This window comes from Nuphar pumila, chromosome 11 (genome assembly GCF_984573655.1).
Source record: "Nuphar pumila chromosome 11, dmNupPumi1.hap1.1, whole genome shotgun sequence".
NCBI classification, from domain to species: Eukaryota; Viridiplantae; Streptophyta; class Magnoliopsida; order Nymphaeales; family Nymphaeaceae; genus Nuphar; species Nuphar pumila.
Genome location: NC_143259.1, coordinates 3,844,064 through 3,864,867, shown reverse-complemented (window position 1 = coordinate 3,864,867; position 20,804 = coordinate 3,844,064). Strand labels below are relative to the sequence as shown.

Sequence of the window (20,804 nt, the reverse complement as noted above, 5' to 3'; positions counted from 1 at the left end):
TCAATTTCTTGTGGTCAGCACACGACAGTATTGCATGGGGCCCACATAGTGCAGGCCCTACCAGATCATGTGATTAGGAGTGTCAACCGGTTGGGTTTGGTTAGATGAGGTCAAACCAGACTTGGACCAAATTTTCAGGTATGGTATCAAGTTTGGACTCGGGTCTAATCGGGTCTAATATAAGAAAAATCATACTCAGACCCAATAAAAACTACATGAACCAGACCCATACCGATAAAGTAATAGTTTTTGTTTTTTTTACATTGAAAATCGTGGGTCTTAATCAGAACTTGGGTTGGGTTCAGGTCTGGTATAAAATTTCGCAAACTATACCCAGATCTATGTATTAATGGGACCTTCAGGTCCGGATCCGGACACAGGTCTTAATCAGGTCTTCTTATTTGTCACCATCCTCAGACTTTATAGAGTTTGGTCCGTGTGGGGATTGGGTAAACCCGATCCGTTGACACTGCCTGTGTCAAATAGCCATGGCACATATCAACTCCTTGCTCTTTTTCTTTACCTATCACATCCACAATAGCAATTTCTATCGGATCGATAATAATGTTACACATATCCGATCCGTTTGCCCGAGTTGAGGCGATGAACGGGGTGACGTGGAAGTCAAAAAGAAAAGCAAAAAAGGGAACCGATGCTCTGATATGTGAAGATCCTTTACATCAGAGGATCTATCTTGATCTAGCCGTCCAACTAATGCATCTGGGCGGGTGGAGTTCATCTGACCCGTTGGTTATAGGGTTAGGGCTGAATGTAAGATGGATCAAAGAGCTGGTGTTAGGTGAGTCTGCTTCTGGAATCTGTCAGCAGTTGGGGCCCACTTTTTATTACCTACTGCAAGTGGCAAACTCTCTCTCTCTCTCTATATATATATATATAAACCATCAACCCTACAGAGCGACCTCCCACCGGCGCCTTCACCACCACTAGAGACCTGCGACAACGATGGACATGTGGGGTCTACTGAAGGTCCAGCATGATGGCAGCGTGACCAGAGTGGACCTGGACCGCCCCCCATTCTTCGTCCCGGCCTCCTCCTCCGACCCCATCCCCTCCCTCGACGTCACCCTGGATCAGGCCACCGGCCTGTGGGCCCGCCTCTACCACCCGCCGAACCCCTCCGGAGAGCCCCTCCCTGTGGTCCTCTTCGTTCACGGCGGCGGCTTCATCCTCTTCTCCCCTGGCTTCGTCGACTTTCACCGGTTCGCCGCCCGTCTCGCCTCCGAGACGTCCTCCGTCGTCGTCTCGCTCGGGTACCGCCTCGCGCCAGAGAACCGGCTCCCGGCGGCTTACGACGACCTCCGCGCCGCCCTCAGGTGGCTGTCCTCACCGGACGCCCGCCACCACCTCCCCCCTTCCGCAGACCTCTCGAGACTATTCCTCGTCGGCGACAGCGCCGGCGGCAACATCATCCACAACGTTCTCGCCTCCGGAGGCGAGACTGAGCGGGGGAGCCTGAAGGGGGTGGTGCTCATACAACCGTTCTACAGCGGGGAGGAGCGGACGGCGTCGGAGTTGGGGTCGGACGAGCGGGGATTCCTCACCGTGAAGCTTGCGGACGGGTGCTGGAGGCTGGCATTGCCGGAGACCGACCCGCCGGCGACGAGGGACCACCCGTTCTGCTGTCCGTCGGCGGAGGGGATGCCGCCGGAAGTCGGTGTGATGGTGGTGGCGGGCGGCCGGGACATCCTGAGGGACCGGTGCCTGAGGGTGGCGGGGGAGCTGGAGCGGCTGGGGAGGGCGGTGGAGCTCCACGTCTTCGAGGAGGAGGAGCACGCTTTCTACGCGTCCAGCTCGGAGTCCGACGCGGCCAAGAAGTTGATGGGCTTGATCTCTGGGTTCGTCTCTCGGTTTTGATGCTGTGGTGGTGTGGGATCGATCCTAGCCGTTGGTTTCTAGAGTAGGGTTTGGTTTGGTATGAATTATGAAGCATGGGTTTGGCCTATCCCCAAAAGAATAGAAAAGAAAAGGGCCGTTTGAAAAATGGTTGCGTGACCCCATGGTCAGATTAAAAAATAGGCTTCTATTATAGTTGTTTTGGTTGTACTGTGTGTTTTTAAAAGTTATACTGTATGTTTTTAAAACCTATGCGTTTAAAAGTTATTTTAACCTTTTAGTTTAACCATCTCCTTAATTGCCCCTTAAATCCAATAATGATAAGAAGTGATATCACTGATCAGGTTATTAGTTTGGTTGAGAACTGAGATCGAGAGATCAGACTGATTATCTTGTAAAGTACTGTTGGATCCAGATATGAGATCCAGTGTGGTCATAGGGTCTCACAAGGGGATTCCCAACTTGAATGGTAGGATCATTAAGACCCATTTAAGCAGAGCAGGACCTGTAAAGAGGCCAATGAGGCTTGGGCCTCAGGGCTCCTGGGGCCAAAAAAAATTTTAGGGGCCCATTTTTAAGGCCCGAGCTCCCCTATTTTTATTTAATATAATATAAATATTTGGAATATTATATTTGTTTAATGTGAATGCAAATTTAATTGTTATTTTGATTCTTTAAAAAAAAATAGAAGGTGCTGCCCCTGAACTCCTACCATTAATAGGGGCCCATTTTTTCCCTCAGCCTCAGGCCCCGGCTCTGCATTTAAGTGATTTTATTATTAGATTTAATGGTAATTATTGGCTGCATGTATAATCTATGGTTGAGGTTACAAGATTAAAGAAGCATTATCTCTAAGTTAATGTGGAGTTAATTCTAAGTCTCTTGGGTGGCCCCGTGGCCATGTCAAGAATATAGTGCAAACAACAAACTTAAAAGAAATGTTAAGAAAAATGCCATGCTTACCCTTAGGGAAGGGTTGGAGTAGCTCAATTGGTAGAGCAGGTGTTGGAAGCACAATGACAAATGTTTTAAAGCGCAATTTTTCATTTCTCAAAAACTCTTGAGAAATTGAATTTTTTTTATAAATCTTGCATTTTTTGGGCAAAATCTCGACAATAAAAAAATAAATTAAAAAATATAAAATTTATTTTTTATAAGAAAATATTAATAAAAATTATTTAAAAATAAAAAACATGTTTTTTTTTATAAATAGCCGTTTAAAATGTAAATATCATGTTTAAATCACGGTATTTATGTTTTTTATTTTTGATTTTTTTTTAATAAAAATTATAGAAAAAACATGTTTTTTTATTTTTACTTATATTTGATTTTTTTTTAATATTTACATGGAGAAACCACCATCACGATAAGAGACCTAACCTAGCCTGAGTGACTTTGTCTGTCGTACCTGAAGCGTACGCCTCAGAGGCGAAGTGCACGCTCAAGGTACTGAGGCGTTGCAGTGATGCGCCTAAGGTAAATATAAAAAAAGAAATCTGATTATGAGCAGATGGGGTTTCAGCTTTCCAAATCTGATCATTAAACAAAGGTCGTTCTGATGCAGTCGAATACACATTAAATGTTGGATCATTTTTCGGATCACACAGTTTCAGAATCGTCATCATGATATAATTCAGGAAATACAACAGTTTATACAACATGATTAACAGACGACAGAAACAATAACAGGGTGCAAGCATGTCGGTTTCCACAAACAACCAAAATCCAGACGACAGCATAAGAGCAAACATATGCAAAGAACATAAAGAAAACAACATAAACATGTTTAGATTATGTAACAGGCTAAGGCATACGAAAGTACTCCCCTTAGAGAATATTTGCCCCCACATACAGTGCAAATCAAGGTCCGACGTCCTTCCCTCAGGATACAATAGCCACGACGAACCGAACGGTGCACTCCGGCGGATCGTCCTTCGAAAACAACCTCCACGAACCAAATGTTGCAGAACACCCTTTCGGGATAACTCAGAAAAGAGAGAGAGAGAGCAACAGGGGAGATGAGAAATCGCAGAGCTTCAGAAATGCATTTGTCTCAGCCTATTCGTAACCGCAGCCCTTACCATGCTTTTATAACCCGCGAACGGTTATGAAACGTGGAAGGACCCGATACGGATTCTGAGAAGACGTGATCCGTTAACGAACTTTGAACCGAAGAGCCATAACGGGCATGTACTACGAGGAGTCGTGACCCGTTATCATTTCCCATAACCCGTAATAGAATCCAAAGAAACTTTGGGTAAAAAGGTACTTTGACTTGATTGGATATGGCCCTAAAAGACCCGAGCCCCAAGCTCGGCACGTCACGGCACGACAGGCGTGCGCGTGTGTGTGGTGGTCATCCCACTTTCTTGTCCTCAGGAACAAGTGTATGAGTTTACAAGTGGCTTATAAAGCCCACAGAAAACTCAAGCACAAGCAATATGGGACTATTCCACCTCATCAAGACCACCTTTTTCAAAACAACCCAGTTTCTCCTTTGAATTCTCTCTCTCTTCCTTCTTACGCCTAACATTAAATTCAATCCATTAACATCCCTACAAAAATGCCACATATTTTTACGATCTTTTAGATATACCACGGATACTTGAGAGTCTCATGTTGTGAGAGGCGTACGCCTCAGAGGGCGAAGCGCAGGCTCAACGCCTCGCTTCGCCTCATCGCATTTAACAACCTTGGGCTTACCCCTTGGTAATATAGTATAGCATAAAAAAACATGTTCAACAGTTTTCTGGTGTCATTTGTTCAATCTGTTCATGTGGTGACTATGTTTTTTTAATTGTTTAATTTTGGTGCAGTGTTTTGATCTTTTATATCTGTGGACTATAAGATGACGCACCAATAAACAGGTGAAAGTTGAAAAAAGTTATCTTTCTTGAATGAGCAAACGCAGATTCCACTCTGCCTCTCTTTCTTTGAATGCATACACAGCCTTTCATGTTGAAAATTTTGTGTCCTTAAAAATTTACTTCTCATAATAAGGGAACCAAGTTTCAAAAGCGCTTAGCTTCCAGTTTCATGCATACACAGCTTTGCAGAAAGTGAGCTTCCCAATATGGTCATACAGCTTGCTGTCATTGGGTTCTGATACTTTCTGTTGCTAGATGTCAACTATGTATAACCTTACTATCTTCAACCAGTTAACAACAATTTCTTTTTCTTTTTTTTTAGGGAAAAGAATAAATTTAACAAATCAACAACAAATTCTCAACTAATTGAGATCTAATTCTGCATTTGAATCTTTCCTCACTGTGACAACTGCCATATACTCAGTAGTCTGTTCAATATAGAGACTATACATCATCAAATCCACCTGTTTGAACGGCAATTACCCTCCACAGTTATCTAAATTGGGGCACTGTGTTTGCTGTTTCGCAAGGAAGTTGTTTGAGGGTTGTAAAAGAGATTAGGCATATTGGAAACCAAAGGGCTTATACAAACCACACCCTTGCAAAGTAAAGAGAGGGTCTGTTGGCAGAAAATATTCATTTTCATATGGCGGCTTTCCTCCTTTTCTGTGTGCTTAAACCGTTCTAGTCCTTGGGACACATGTTCAAGAAACATAGCTTTCATAACTGGAAAGATCGTCACTAATTTCATTATTTAGTGGCCACTTTTGATGGCCAATCTATATATAATTAGGGGTGTCAACGGGTCGGGTTTACCCGGACCAAACCCTATTGGGTCTGGGTATGGTGATAAATAAGAAGACCCGATTAAGATCTGGGTTCGAACCTGAAGGCCCGATTAATACATGGATCCAGGTATAGTTTGTAAAATTTTATACGAGACATGGGCCCGACCTGAGTTCTGATTAAGACCCACAATTTTTCAATGTAAAAATGAGAAAAAAATATTATTTTACCGAGCATGGTCCAGGTCTGGTTCATGTAGTTCTTATCGGGTCCAGGTATGGTTTCTCTTATTAAATAGACCTGGGTCCGGACCCGATACCATACCCAAAAATCAGGTCCAAGTCTAGTTCTACCTGGGTCCGAACCAAAACCCGACCCCTTGACACCCCTAGATATAATTGATCCCAAAACTTAGAATACTCAAGTGTTGAACTGTCATGCCGCTTAGTCTAATTTTGAGTTATATCTAGGTCTTCGAGCTGTCAAGCCAATGCCCCACGTTTGAACCGATTTAGATGGGTCTGCATCCAACATATTTGAGTTTGGTCATCTCTAAATCAAATTGGACCCACTCTTATCTGGCTTGGTCCACGTCAAGTGGGATTGGACCGGGCCAAGCGACCCTCCGACCAAAAGCAGCTCCAAAGACAATTATTGATGTTTGGGTAAGAGCAGGGTCTAATCAGGTGGCATAATTATGAGTCCCAAAAGCAGCCCCCAGCATTTGTTCCATATATAATAAGGCTAAGTTAGTGTTTTGAAGCTGTTCTTTTAAGGGAGCCATCAAGCCACTCAACCATTTAGGGCATGTTTGTTTTTAGCACAGCTAGTAAAGATGTGAAAGTTTGGTCCCTGTGAATGTCTATCACATGATTCACTTTCTCATACACAACTTTCTTATGTTTGCTTTTAGGTTGTGAATTTGACTTGTGTTAAAATCTGTCATTTGAGAATATGCCACAGCTAAGCATCTAATGCTTATCAAAGTTCAAAAATCATGGGCGTTGCAAACATATAGTTAATTCATTTCCATAACTACAAGGGCCCTATGTTGGGGTTTTGTCTCAAAACTACCTAGGTGTCTTACTCTGTTTTCTTAAGTTCATGGGTCTTTTGTCTTTCTTACAAGTTTAGTCAAGTAATAAAAACTTCTCTTATTCTTATATAGAAAGGGTATTGCCTTAAGGAAAGCCCTTAAGAGAATTAGATCTTGGTTTTTGTGCATCTCTTTATCCTTAGGCCTTGGACTTTGAATTTAAAGTTGGACCTTAAACTTTGGATTTGGTTTCTATTTTTGTTTATGTTTGGTCATTAACTCATCTTTTTAGTACTTGGATGGTTTTAATCCTCCCAGTTTTGGATGTTCCTAACCTGTCATTTTGCACCCAACTTTGTTTTTTTAGTCTTTTTTCGATGCCATTCTTTGCTAGTCATTTGAGCACTTATGGCTGATCGTTTGGCCAACCTAGGCCCATGACGGTTGTCGTTTTGAACCATTTAAGTCCCTTTTATAGGTGGCTTGGGGCCTAGGGTCTATATAAACCCTAACCCTCTTTCATTTTTCTAATCTCTCTCTCTCTCTCTCTCTCTCTCTCTCTCTCAAGCTCTTTTATATTTTCCTCTCCCACGAGATATCCCACAGGCATTAGCAGCTATGATCGTTTCTGATAATCAGGATCATGCCTAGTTTCCTAACACCAGAACTAGTTCACATATGACAGCAGACTCAGGTAAGCTCAAAAAACTCGTTGAATATTATTGTTCTGAAAAAAATAATGGTAGGGAATATAGAAAAGTTTAAAATTATGCATATTGGTTCTACTACTTTGGATCTTGGAGAAAAAAATTAAAACTGGATAACGTTTTAGTTGTTCTAAAGATCAAGCAAAATCTTAATTTCTGGTAGTCAATTGACATCGTACCAACCCCTAACTTTTGCGTTCTTTAATGATCATTTTGTGATAAAGAATAGGGAGACCAAGATGGAGATAGCATCAGGGCATAGGCACGAAGATCTTTACGTTCTTGAGCCTTAGACAAAGAAAGCTTTGTTTTCTGCAAGGCAAAGCACAATTAATAATGAGGTTTGGCACCAATGCTTGGGACACCCAAATATGAATATCGTGAATCACTTGGTTAAAGATAAATTTATTAGCAGTAGTGGTTGTGGAAATAAAAATATTTGCTCTAGCTGTGCTATAGCAAAATCATCAAAATTGCATTTTGATAGCTCGAATTCTATATGTGTCGAGGCTTTTGAAATGACCCATTGTGATCTTTGGGGACCATCACCTGAACCATTTGTTCAAGATTTTAAATAGTATGTAATTCTTGTGGACGATTGCACAAGATTCATCTAGTTTTATCCTTTAAGGTACAAAACTGATTTTGAGCATTGCTTTTATGAGTTTCATAAAATTATCACAAATCTCTTCCAAAAGCATATCAAGATTTTTTAATCGGACGATGGAGGTGAGTTCATAAGTAACTCATTTCAAAAGTTGAGAGGACACGACATTCATCAAAGTCTTTCTTGTCTCTGAACTCCTAAGCAAAATGGTCGGGTGGAGAGAAAACACCGTAGTATAACTGAACTTGCTCGATCTATCTTTTTTCATGCTCGAATTCCCAACAAGTATTGGGTAGAAGCTTTCTGAACAACTGTTTGGTTGATTAATAGGTTGCCAAATACAGTTTTAAACATGATTTCACCATTTGAAAAGCTCTTTAGAAAGAAATCTGAATATTCTTATCTAAGAATTTTTAGGTCAAGATGTTTTCCATGCTTGCAAGATTATGTGAAAAATAAGTTTGAACCATGAGCATTGCCATGCATTTTTATATGACATAGTAAGTGTCACAAGGGTTATAAGTGTTTGCATGTTGAATCTGGATGTATTTATATTAGTAAACACATAATTTTTTATGAGAATGTTCTTCCTTTTTGAGAAAACATCCAAGGAGACATGAATAATAATGAAGCTACTTTTTTGAATTAGATGTCGTTTCATAATGACAAACAAGACAATCAGAAGAATCAGATTAGTACTACAGAACCAATCTGTGAAAGTGATAATCAAAATCAAACTTTTGAACAACTGAAAATGGATAAACATGGGCAGATTCAAGATGACCAAATTCAAGTTGAAGATGAACCTACTCAAACATATCAGTTGAACTAGCTGGAAGTCACTACTAGTAGCGTCTCAAATATACACAACATGGTCACCCGATCCAAACACGATATCATCAAGTCAAACCCAAAGTATTTTTTGGCCCAATGTGATGTCCCACTAGAACCCAAGATTGTCAAACAAGCATTGAATCACCTTGGGTGGCATAATGTTACGAAGGAAGAAATGAATGCACTATATCACACCAACACATGGGAATTAGTGCCTAGGCAACTCAATGTCAACGTTGTTAGGTGTAAATGGGTTTTTTAAGACTAAGTTGAAAGTTGATGAAACTTTAGAAAGACTCAAAGCGTGATTAGTTGCTAAGGGATTCAATCAACTTTTCATAATATATTTTATTGAAACTTTCTCCCCTATCATAAAACCTATAATCATACATATTGCATGATTTATCACTCTCACAAATAAGTGGGATATCAAGCAACTAGATATTAAAAACACCTACCTTCATGGGTTCTTAGGGGAACCTGTATTCATGGAGCAACCTTCAGGGTTTCAAGATCCAACTAAACAATACTATGTGTGTAAGCTTACATGCGCATTATACGGACTCAAGCAATCTGCTAGAGTCTGATTTGACAGATTTACCACATTCTTACTCACCATGGGGTTCTATTGTAGTGTGGTAGACTCCTCTTTATTCATTTGTTGAGGAAACATGGGATGCATATTTTTACTTTTATACATGGATGACATCATCATTACAGGAAGCAATACCAACTTTCTTCATGAGATTATCAAAAAATTGCATCAAGAATTTTCAATGAAGGATCTTGGATCTATTCATCATTTCCATGGCATTAAAGTTCAATGCTTCAATGAAGGTTATTCTTAAACCAGAGTAGATATGCTTATGATATATTGGATCGAGCAAAATTGACAGATTGTCGGCCCATTGCCACTCCTATGGTAGGCAAACCTTAGCTTTTCCAGAATGATGAACCATTTGAAGACATCAAATTCTATCAAAGTATTGTTGGGAGCTTGCAGTATTTAATTTTTACTAGACCAAACCTATCTTTCAGTGTCAATTATGTTTTCCAAAACATGTATGCCCCAACAAAGTTTCATTTCTAGATTGTTAAGAGGATTTTGAGGTATATCAAAGGCACAATAGAGTATGGAATCCAATTATTACACATAAATCCTCTTGTTTTGTATGGGTTCTCTGACGTCGAATAGGCAGGCTTTCCCATTACTCGGTGATCCACTACAGGCAACTGTATCTATGTCAGAGGCAATTGCATCTCATGGAGCACAAAAAAGCAACCAACAATAGCTCGATCAAGCACGGAGGCAAAATATCGATCATTGGCTTCAACTACTGCATAAATCACATGGATCACTTACATTTTATGGGATCTTAGAGTTTTTTTTACACAAGCTCCCACCATATATTGTGATAACATGTCATCCCTACACATGACCATCAATCCCGTTTTTCACAATCGGCCCAAACATATTGAGATCGACTATCACTTTGTACAGAAAAATGCGGCTCAGGGTCATTTTGTCACTCAGTTCATTCCTTCCAATCTACAAGTAACAAACATATTTACCAAACCTCTCACAAAGAGCATTTTTTAAATACTAAATCCCAAACTTAGACTTTTTTTAGTACCCCAACCAAGTTTGAAGGAGGGTATTAAGGTAGAGATCCAAACTCAGGCAAAGATCCAGACTCTAGAGCCTTCCAACGATAATGGTGTAAAGATTTCCAAAGATAACAAAGGAAAAAACAAATTCACAATAAAGAAAGATTATGAGAATCATCTAATGCATCGGGTAACTTCCTCTATTGCTAAATCCTATCCTGTAAAAGAGGAAAGTTATGAGAGAAAAAATCGTGTCAAAGAGGAAAGATGTGAGAGAGAAAAGAAAAATATCAATAGAAAAGAATCATGTAGCATATCAGCTACTAAGGAAACAAATTGTATATATATACAAGGCAGCCTTGGTGAATGAAGTAAGCCAGCAAGTGTTTACATCGTGGATGTACGCTTAACCGTTGAACCACGTTAATATCTATTTTATTTCTTCTTTTTCTTTCTATTGTTTTTCAGTTTTAAGTGCCACCCTCCTGCATAAGCCGAAGCTTGGCCGAGACTTCGGAGTCGAAGGGTAAACCCTCAGAGTTTTATGCTAACAGGCTGAGCCAACACGGCTAGGTCTATGCGTCTGGGAGGGTTTCTCCCGGTAAAAATCCAGGGAGAGAGAGAGAGATCCACCCATGAACGAACCCCAAACTTAGGGGTCCCCTACACAAGTTCACATGTTTGTAGAGAGAGAGAGACTTTTAGTTCAAGTTCATGATATATAAGTCCAAGTTCATGGAACGCATTGATTAGGGTTGTACCTAGCAGGCATGCCGAAACAATTGGCGTGCCCATGTCTACTTATTGGCTTATTATTGAATCATGATTGAACAACAAACCTGCCCGGCTCCCCAAGTTTGTCCCCATCCAAAATTTTCACGTAGCACTTTAGTGTGATGACCTTGAAATGACATGCAACCTAAGCATAACATTATTCAACATTACTCATGAGATGAGACCCCTAAAAATTCCAGCAGTGAAGATTCTACAAATTTTCATGGTTCTTTTGTCCTAAAAATTATCTTCAGTACCTACCACTAAATTTTATTATTATCAGATATGTGTTTATTTAACTCTTTAAATTAAAATCAAAGGCTTTGCCCACAAAAAGTCTATTGAAACAGCTAGTGGCACAGAATGCAGCTACTGAAAGGTTTACTTTTTGTTATTTACCCTCGTTTCACTGCGGTGAAATCTTAATTAAAGTTGAGATTGACATCGTCTAAAGGATGACCAAGTTCATGAACTTGAACATTTGTATTGGATGCTAAGTTAAACAAATATCAGAAAAGGGTCAAAGAAAAAGAGGAAAAGGGAAAGCGTGGCTCCCTAGTAGCCAAGAGATTCTTGTGACTTTAACCCTTGGAAACTTTAGCTCGAGTACAAGATAGATACCATATTAAATTTCAAGAAAAATGAGCAGCTAGCTAGGGACCAAAAGATAGTTGGCCCAACAAATTTTCTGGGTCCAGATACTGCCCAAATGATTTAGACAATTTAATGTGTCTCAAGTCTAAGGATAGCTATAGCTGTTGCTGCTTTGATTGCTAGCCATTGTTTTTATGACAAACTTACCACACTCACTGAAAACAGAGACAAGACTAGGTCTTGTAGGGTATTGAGAGAAGGCATGGTTTCACTTTATTGAGAAGGTATGAGTTGATCACATTGTGCTGTACCTTACACGTCCCCATGATATGAAGGCTTAGATATCCATATATGCTTGGGTTTTCATGGAAACCCCGATGTGATAGCTCTCAAAAAAGGAGATGTTGTTGGAACTATGACAGAACAACTGAACTTACAAGCTATCCCTTCAAGGAAAGCTCTATCATGAGTGGAAGACATATAGAGATACAGAGTGCACATATTTGGGAAGTCTATCAGATCTACAGTTTGGAATCAAGTGACACATGACCAAGTTCATGAACTCCAACCTTTCTATGTTTGTAGATATGTGGGGAGTTCATGAACTTGGTCATGTTTCACTTGATGCCAAATCGTAAATCCAAAGCGATCCCTAGAAGACAAAAACTTCCTCAATATGGTTCACCATTTAAAGTAGATATCTGAAAAATATACTGAGAAGTACCTGGACTTTTACACGTTTGGCAAGACCGGTGGAACTTTAATCGTTAAATAGATGTACAAAATAGTTAAAAGAGGAGCTCAACTAGTATCTGACTTGTCCTGCATATTGATTCACCCCAATAATGCATTGATATCATGGCCCACTCTGTGCTGCAGTGTTGGCCAATCCTACTCATGAACTAAGAACTCAGGCCAGAAAGACAGCTCATTGCCACGCGTGAGCTAATCATGAGAGAGAGAGAGAGAGTATATAGCACCTTCTCCACCCCTTTGTTGAAAACCAGAAAAACAAGAAGAAAAGAGAGTATTTTCATTGTTTTGCTCTAGGGAAATTGCAATTGTAATAAAAGCAGCAAGCACATAATAGAGCTAACTGCCGTCCACCCCGTCTTACCCTTCAAAATATGTATATTAGATGTGTTTTTTTGGTAAATCTTACCATAATATGGATATAATGTTCATGATTAAAAACATGTGAATAGACTCATGGATCAAACTTTTAGATATGTATATTTTACAAGGATCCAAAAATCAACGGTTCAGAAATTTTTTATGTTATAAAATCTTACATATACATCAAAAAAGTTTGATACAAGGGTCTAATCATATGTTTTCAACCATGAAGATCACATCAGATTTGCCAAAAAAATATATCTAACATGCAGACAAGGGGGTGGACCATCTCCCTTCTCATTAGATCGTCACTATTTAAAAAAAAATAAAAGAGAATATATCAACTGTCGTAAACATGCACAAGTCCAAAAGAGTAAGTGGACTAGCTTGGGAGGAGCTAACCTCCTAAAGAGGGAACATAGACATGAAACTAAACATCAACCACAACATGGAGCTCGATTGTCACTCTTATAGTTTCTTTCTTTTCCACTATCTTTACGGCTCAGTTGGTAACGATGCTTATTCATGTTACTTTGAGGAAAAAGTGGAAGAAAAAGAAATCATCCAATTATACTGACTCAATAAATGGTATCTCAATCATTTCACGTAAAGTTCATCAACCCCATCAACTTGAATAATTGGCCTCAATTTGGAGGGAATAAATGATAATAAGCATAAAACCATCCTTTCTTGTTCTACATCTATTCAAGAAAATGCATAGCCATTTCATGTGTCTAACCATTTTTTTTTTTTCTACTTTAGATTTTTCTAGCTTCCCAATCAATTCTTTTCTCTTCCAATATCTTACATTCACCGAGAAAATGCTTTTAAAAATAAGCATACTATTTTGACAATTAAAAAAAAAAGATTCAAACATATTATTTAATGGACACTTCTATGATGGTATACACTTTATTTACATAGATCTAAGCTTCAAAAGCAAAATCTGACCATTGGATCATGTTTAACATGTTCTATTTATTATTTTCATAAGATAAAGTTGACTCGAATATGATGTTTTATACCATTTTTAAACCGCTCTCATTTTCACGTATTGTGAGCCGTTGATTTTCACTATCTTAAAAATAGAATCTGATGACAAATTAGGCATGATAAAACCTTCTAATATAGTAAATAAACTATATATTTAACACATATGTATAGTTAGATTTATCATTCGGTCGCTAGATCTATACGAACAAGAGTGCGTACCATGCAAAACTACCTTATCTTTTCCCTTATTTAATTTAAGTAATATCATATTCGAAATGAGGTGACCTAATTGAAGGTTGTGATTAAGAAAAAAAGGGCCGTAGACTTAGTTTTCTTTCATTATATATACTTTGGCAAAAAGAAGCAATAATCTCAAATTGAGTAGTCAAATAGGTTAACCATGCTAACATAGAATGGTCCGTCAAGTTTATCACAATCAGGTATTTGCTTTCAGGCCTATCTGAGAAGTCATATTCAATCCCAACATTCAATAGGCTCTTTCCAGTTGCATGTTAGAGTGATGTCAAGATTAGAGTACGATATTGGTCCAGTGATAATGTTGCATGGATAATGTGCCATCTGCATCATCCAATCAAAGGAACTCTTGAGTGTACGTTGGGCCAACCATTTTAATCATTTATATGAGAATTCTAAATCCAAGTAAATCCCAAATTCATGTTTTTGTTTAGGAATTCTAATTCCAAGTAAATCCCACATTCATGTTTTCATTTAGGAATTTATAATTCCATGAATTTCCTTGGAATTTTCAGGGGGCTGTGTCCCTACACTTCCAAACGTGTGGTGACGGGAACATCCTCAGTATAGATCAGGCTTTTCCTTGTCATGCGTTTTTTAGACATATCACGTTATGCCAATTACTAGGAAGGGCGTATGTTATAAAGGGAAATAGTCCTCTTATGTGCCCCCCACATGCTAGCATCCATATTGGTAGTTAAAACTTTTATTCTGTGATGTCCTTGGAAGTTAATTAGTGGTGCCTAATTAGATCCCCATCAATTATCATCACTTGTCATGATTGCCATCATTGTTAATATATAGCTTTTTTTTTCTTTTTTAAAATTAGGTTTTATAGTATTGTTTCAATCCCATGGGCAACTTGGGCAAGTGGAAGCGTGGTGACTACCTGAGTGCAAGGGTAAGCCCACGGAGTTTTACGCTGCCAGGACAACGACTATAAGTACAACAGGCAGAGCCAGCATGGCTAGGTCTCTGAAAAAATGGTATTAATTTTTTCAATTCATAAGCTATAATTAACTAAAATGTCATCAAATCATTACATTTTTATGCTAAGCATCTCAATATGTAATATGTATCCCTTTTCCTTAAAGTAATGGCATGCTAAAAGTTGCATGTTTATGTAAACTACCCATTATTGCGGATTGAAATCAAATCAACACTCAAATCTCATTATAGAAAAATGTTATCACCCAACAGTTGAGGTATTTAAATTTATATGTTTGTATGGCTTGTTTCCCAGTGTGGCACCCATGCAAAGTAAACAATTTAAGCATAAGTTGAAGAAATAGAGCATTATGTTGCTAACTTATTATTATTGTAACTGGCAACCTTTGCGTCGAAAAATTATGAACACGGATAAGGATAAGAGTCGGTGAGGCCCACTTGTCATTGCATGGTTGAACAAAATATTCGGTGGCGCGATGGCGGGCGGCAGTACTTTGTAGAACTTAACGATGTTGTTTTTCGAGTAACTCTCCAAAGGTGACCTGGACCTACGTACACATATGGCCTTCTGTATAAATCTAGCCTTGCAATTCATTGCCATGGACATCATGATCGTCATCCTATTGTTATTATCCGCTAGATTGGTTTGTTTTTATTCAAAAAACTACAAAGAGGAAAAAAATGTTAATGAAAAAATGTACACATTTAGCTAGAATTAGATAAATATCATATTTGTGTTTTATTGTAAACTACTATATCATCCTAGGCTCGAATCATGTTAGCCACATAGTATTGAACAGTATCAAACCTAATCGAATGTGATAATCATGATTTACTTGGTACAATTTAGATTGTTATAAATACCTTACTAGATCAAAGTATTTACTCTATGAATGAGCCTCCATATGTGTGAAGTGGGTGTGAGTGCATGCATGTATTTGCACCAGATATGCACATATGTGTCTTTTGTTGCCATTAGTAGTCATTGATGGATTCTAATATGGTCTAGAAAAAGAGGTATTTGAATCTACAATCCTTATGATAATAACAATGTCATTTTCCATAAACAATTCAAAACTTCTTTGTCATATTTAATCTATGCATTTATTGCTTTTAAGACTTGAATGTGAGAGCTCTAAAATTACACGCGAATTTGGTGGATATATATGTAGAGAGAGAGAGAGAGAGAGAGAGAGAGAGAGAGAGAGAGAGAGAGAGGCAAGTAACAAGCATGCACACATGAGATTTTAATTGAGACTTCTCTTTGAACAAAACTTGATTTTAAAATATATAAACTAATACAAAACTAGTGCATTTGTGTAGGTATACATATTTCAGTACATCTTTGTGAGAGGAATTATCTCCCTACTGATCCCTTGTACCATTGACGTTGGATGATGGCGATCGATATAGCAGCTGATACATCGCTGCCATTTTAAAGGGATCCACATTCATTGTCTGCAATTAACATAAAAGTCTTGTTAGAGATCCCTAACAGGTCAAAACTTATAGTATTAAGCAGAGTAACACCAAGGATGCCTACAATTAAACTTGGCCTTGGCATATACCTGTGCTTGGTATGCAAGGAAGCTAGAGAGTGGATCAGGCAATGAGGCACTTGACATCCTCTCTTTCAGTTTATCACACGATCCGCCGGCTGCTGCAACAAGGTTTGGTGGCGGCATAAAGTTTGATGGATTTAGGGCCTGAGGGATTGCGGTGCAGCCAGGTCGGATCCCGGCATTCATGCCCATACCCATTTGTGCTAGCATGTACATTTGGAGTTGCTGCATGGTCATTGGCATTATCATTTGTTGCATGTTTGTTTGGCTCATTAGTTGGACTGTGGCCTGAAGCTGCTTTATGTACTCTATCACCTCGTCTAGCACAGAAGCTTTGTCGGTCTTGAATTTGAAATAAGATGGCACAATTAATTGTTAGGAAAATCTGAAATCATCTACCTATTGAAATCTTATATGAGGGGTAAGAAGAAAGAAGAAAAAAAAATCTTCTGGATCATTGACAAAGTGGTGAATGTTTTAGTGTTGCGATCTATTTTCACCGGGTATGAGCGCTGAAAGGGAGCATCTTCTGCTTATAATGTAAAGAGCCATTTATCTATATGCAAAATAACATGTTTCCTTTCTTTACTTTTTTTCTATTTTTTTTCTTTTAATCAGTCAACATTTCTAAAGATGGAAATGAAAAGACACCTTTAAGACAATTTAACAATAATGGTTACTGGTTAGTGATATTTTACCTTACTTGAGTTTGGTATCAACTTCTGTAAATCTTTCATCTTCTGGTTGATCCTGTCCCTCCTTTTCTGCAAACATATTCACCATGTCATCAATCATTATTATTATTATTATTATTGAAAATATAAGATACAGAGTCGCCCATAACATACATGAGAGTACCCAACATAAGTCCCACTACTCATTTCCTTATTTTAATCTTTAAATGACCTAAAAAAGTACTGGAGATACAATTGTCAAATATGCAATCAACTTATCCTCAAAACAACATTCGAACATATCCCAAAATTTGATCATATTAACATTCGAGGACTTACCACCGAGGAGATCGCCCGCGTGGCCAGTGAGGTGGTTGTGAGGGTGCTGAGATGAAGGCACCGGATCAATCCCCACTGGCACACGGCTGTGTCCGTGGCTTTCAGAGGTGGGTTACATAAGTCTAGATGGTCGTGGCGTCCCACCCGGGGTTTTCCTTGCTTCGGAGGACCTTATATTTTATGGTTTGGACAGTAACCACAAATTTGATCATCCAAAAGAAAAAAAAAATGTACAACCACGAACTGACCAGAGGAAAATAATAATAATAATAATTAAACTTACACGTTCTGATTGGTTGTGAACAGCGGCAGCTCTACTTGTAGAGATTGAACGTCCCCGTTGACCCTTACCCTTGTGGTTCTCACTCTCTTCCTCCCTCTTCAACACAAACATGAAACGTTGGGAAATGATCAGAACCAACATGCCAAAATGGTGTAAAGATCAAGATCCACGCCCAGATACGCTTCCAGAAAAGTCGCCGGAAAGATTTTCCGGCTAGCAATCCAGGCAAGCCTAATGAAAAATGCTAGAATTATAGAGAAATATAACACAGGTGCTTACCTTGGACCTACTATGGCACACTGAATCTTGCTCATCCTTTGCTGTGTTAGTATTTTCCGTCGATCCGATCGGCGTCGTCAGCCTGCCGGCAGAGCTGCTGCTCATTTCGCACGTGTCGATTGTGACATACGTGTCATCCTGGCCGTGAATTGCACTGCCTGAAATGCTTAAATTTGCACGGGAATGGCTTGATTCCGGTACGGTTGCAAGCCTTTGGCGCTTGAAATGAGATTCAGATTGTTCTTCCATTTTGTCATGGCCATCTTGGCTAGCAAAGGGTCCTTGGCACGAGCCCACGTGGGTACGGATGTTCGAGCCCGGGGTGTAGCCAAGTGCACAGTCGTATGGTCTGTCTGAGCCCACGCAGCTCGGGCTCATCGCGTCAGGGACCGAGCAAGGGACCAAGGCGTCCATGAACCATGGGGAGAAGTCCTTGGCTTGTGGCACCTTGACAGCCTTGTCTAGCACTCTTGTGCCTTGGTTCACTATGCACTCTAGTGTGCCACTGCCTTGAGGCCTCTCCCACACTTGTTTGGGGGAGAGCGTGCAGGTTGGTTTGGGAGGACCTAGCCCGTTCATTGACAGTTGGCCGTTTTGCCATGTGAGCTCTGCAACTTCATAATCCCACCTACAAAAAAGGTCATGCCAAAAACATAAGATTGTATTCCTTCAAAAGAAAAACATAAGATTGTATATCATTAGAAACTATTATGATAGATGGCATATATATAGTTAATGCTCTCTCTCTCTGCAAGAGGGTCATGTGTACCTAGAGTCTATATGGGTGCACACACACAAAGAATATGAAAATAAGAAAAATAGGACAAAAGAAAGGGGATTGTACATGGATAAGTTGTCACTCATGGGATCTCCATTGCTGTGGCCAAAAGCTCCTTGTTTGTTAGAGTTCGTCTGGCTTTCCATCTCCCACTGAGGGGAGCTGTGATTCTTGGATCAGGTTTTAGAGAGAGAGACAGCAGACAACCTCCTTCTAGAGAGATCGAGAGTTTAATGGAGGCAGAGGCAAGAACAGGATGTGGATGTGGCTCCCCTAAAAAAAAAAGAGAAAAATGTTTGTGTGGAGAGCCGAAAGATGGTTTGTGTAGAGAGAGAGAGTGTGAGGTGCGTGCAGTTTAGGATGGCGCTGTAGGGATGACGACGGAAAGGTCCATGGGTCAGTGGGGTGTGCGTGTGTGAGAGAGAGGGCGGGGGGGGGGGGGGGGGTGAGGGTGCATGAGGTGTCCACATGTGATCTTTCCTTGAAATGTGAGTGGCTCATGCCGACACGTGTAAAGTCTTGCAGATAGGTTTTCAGGCCCAGCATTCACTGCCCTCATATGCCAACCCCTCTTTGTTCTTTCAAGACCCTTGTGTTTACTCTTGCGGTTATAAGACTTCCCTAGTGACCTCACATCCATTTATCTATGGCGTTTACTATACCACCACCCTAGTGACTTCCCTTACTCTTATTCCTTCTAAGAGGGTGGTAGCATGTGGGGGTCCCGTCTAGGGTTATCCCTCCGGGGGAGGGCTCAGTGAGAGGAAAACCAGCAACATGGAGGTTACCCATAGGTACTAAAGCAATTACGGTGGTTTTGTTTTTTTCTCTTGAAGCCCCATCTCAGTCCAACAACTACCCTCGTTTTGTAGGGTTCAGGAATTGGTGAAATTTATCTGGACTTCTCCTGCTAACGTACCCTACTTTTTTAATAAATAACAAAGTTACTAATTGGTAACAAGCAAGGTAACTTGGAGTCAAATAAGATAGCTTGATGTAGGGATGTCAATGAGTGGACGATATCTGGCCAAATTCGATTTCGTTTAGCAGCATTTGTTAAGCCAAAACAATATCTGATTACAATCAGATGTAGATATGGTTTTGATTTTTTGCTATCAAATCCAAGAAATATCCCAATTTGGTGAATATCCGAATCTATTTACATGTTAAAAAAAAAGAGATCTGGTATGAGCATGTCACCATCTGAATCCAAATCGGAATTAGAATCCGTTTAATCAACATCTGAATCAGTTTTAATCAATCCTCACGAAGTGCTAGCTGTGGGCCCCAACATGACTTGGGGTTATTGGGGCCCACAGCCAACACAAGGAAAATGTTATTGGTTGAATAGATGATCGGGTGATCACCCCCGATTTATAGCACCATAGTCACAAATCTCATCCATTTCTCACTGATTTTCTTAGAAAAGAAAATCTCATATATTCCAGGTTTGTCTGCTCCATACATAGTTGTTTTGGAAAAGGATTCCTAGGAAAATATTTGAAAACCTAGAAATTTAAATAAAGCAAAAAGCAAACAATGTTAAGAGTGCTAAGAAAAATAGAAGTGCAAAGAAAGAACACACAATGATTAACGTGGTTCAGCAGTGTTACTGCCTACATCCACGGATGAAGATCCTCACTTTCTCACGAGGTAAGTTTCTTTAATAATGCATTTTTGTTACAGCTATCAAAAAGGTAGTTTCTATTTTCAGCAGGATATACATTGACAGGATAGCATTTATCCTTGCCAACAGGTTCTTCCTTAAGAATAGGAAGTGATCTTCTTTGTTTAGAAGGATCACCTTTCTGCTCGTGATCAGCCACGCATGTAGGAAGTCTTTTTATGTTAACATAATCTCTTTCCAATGTTGACATGAATCCACCTTATGAACCGGATTCTTCTTTAGA

At 39.6% G+C, this 20,804-nt stretch overlaps 2 protein-coding genes across 2 annotated transcripts; one reads left to right on the top strand and one right to left on the bottom strand.

Annotated features, from left to right (window-relative positions):
- The first annotated feature begins 938 nt into the window (after positions 1 to 938).
- LOC149821675 (strigolactones hydrolase CXE15-like) lies at positions 939 to 1,883 on the top strand. Its single transcript, XM_089981284.1, has one exon. The coding sequence runs from the start codon at positions 964 to 966 to the stop codon at positions 1,873 to 1,875; it is 912 nt and encodes a 303-aa protein (XP_089837410.1). The 5' UTR covers positions 939 to 963; the 3' UTR covers positions 1,876 to 1,883.
- A 14,359-nt stretch (positions 1,884 to 16,242) lies between these two features.
- On the bottom strand, positions 16,243 to 19,312 carry LOC149821674 (transcription factor UNE10-like). The gene is made up of 6 exons (XM_089980788.1): positions 18,961 to 19,312; positions 18,117 to 18,744; positions 17,838 to 17,933; positions 17,240 to 17,305; positions 16,548 to 16,883; positions 16,243 to 16,437 (listed from the first exon to the last, which is right to left on the bottom strand). The coding sequence occupies exons 1-6, from the start codon at positions 19,038 to 19,040 to the stop codon at positions 16,345 to 16,347; spliced, it is 1,299 nt and encodes a 432-aa protein (XP_089836914.1). The 5' UTR covers positions 19,041 to 19,312; the 3' UTR covers positions 16,243 to 16,344.
- Positions 19,313 to 20,804: the final 1,492 nt, after the last annotated feature.

Excerpts from the sequence above, each read along its gene's own strand:
- LOC149821674 (XM_089980788.1), bottom strand. The coding sequence starts at position 19,040 with ATGGAAAGCCAGACGAACTCTAACAAACAAGGAGCTTTTGGCCACAGC. Across the intron at positions 17,306-17,837 it reads TTCACAACCAATCAGAACGT|AAAAGGAGGGACAGGATCAA; the intron begins GTAAGTTTAATT and ends ATATGTTTGCAG. Across the intron at positions 16,438-16,547 it reads TCCTTGCATACCAAGCACAG|ACAATGAATGTGGATCCCTT; the intron begins GTATATGCCAAG and ends TGTTAATTGCAG.
- LOC149821675 (XM_089981284.1), top strand. The coding sequence starts at position 964 with ATGGACATGTGGGGTCTACTGAAGGTCCAGCATGATGGCAGCGTGACC.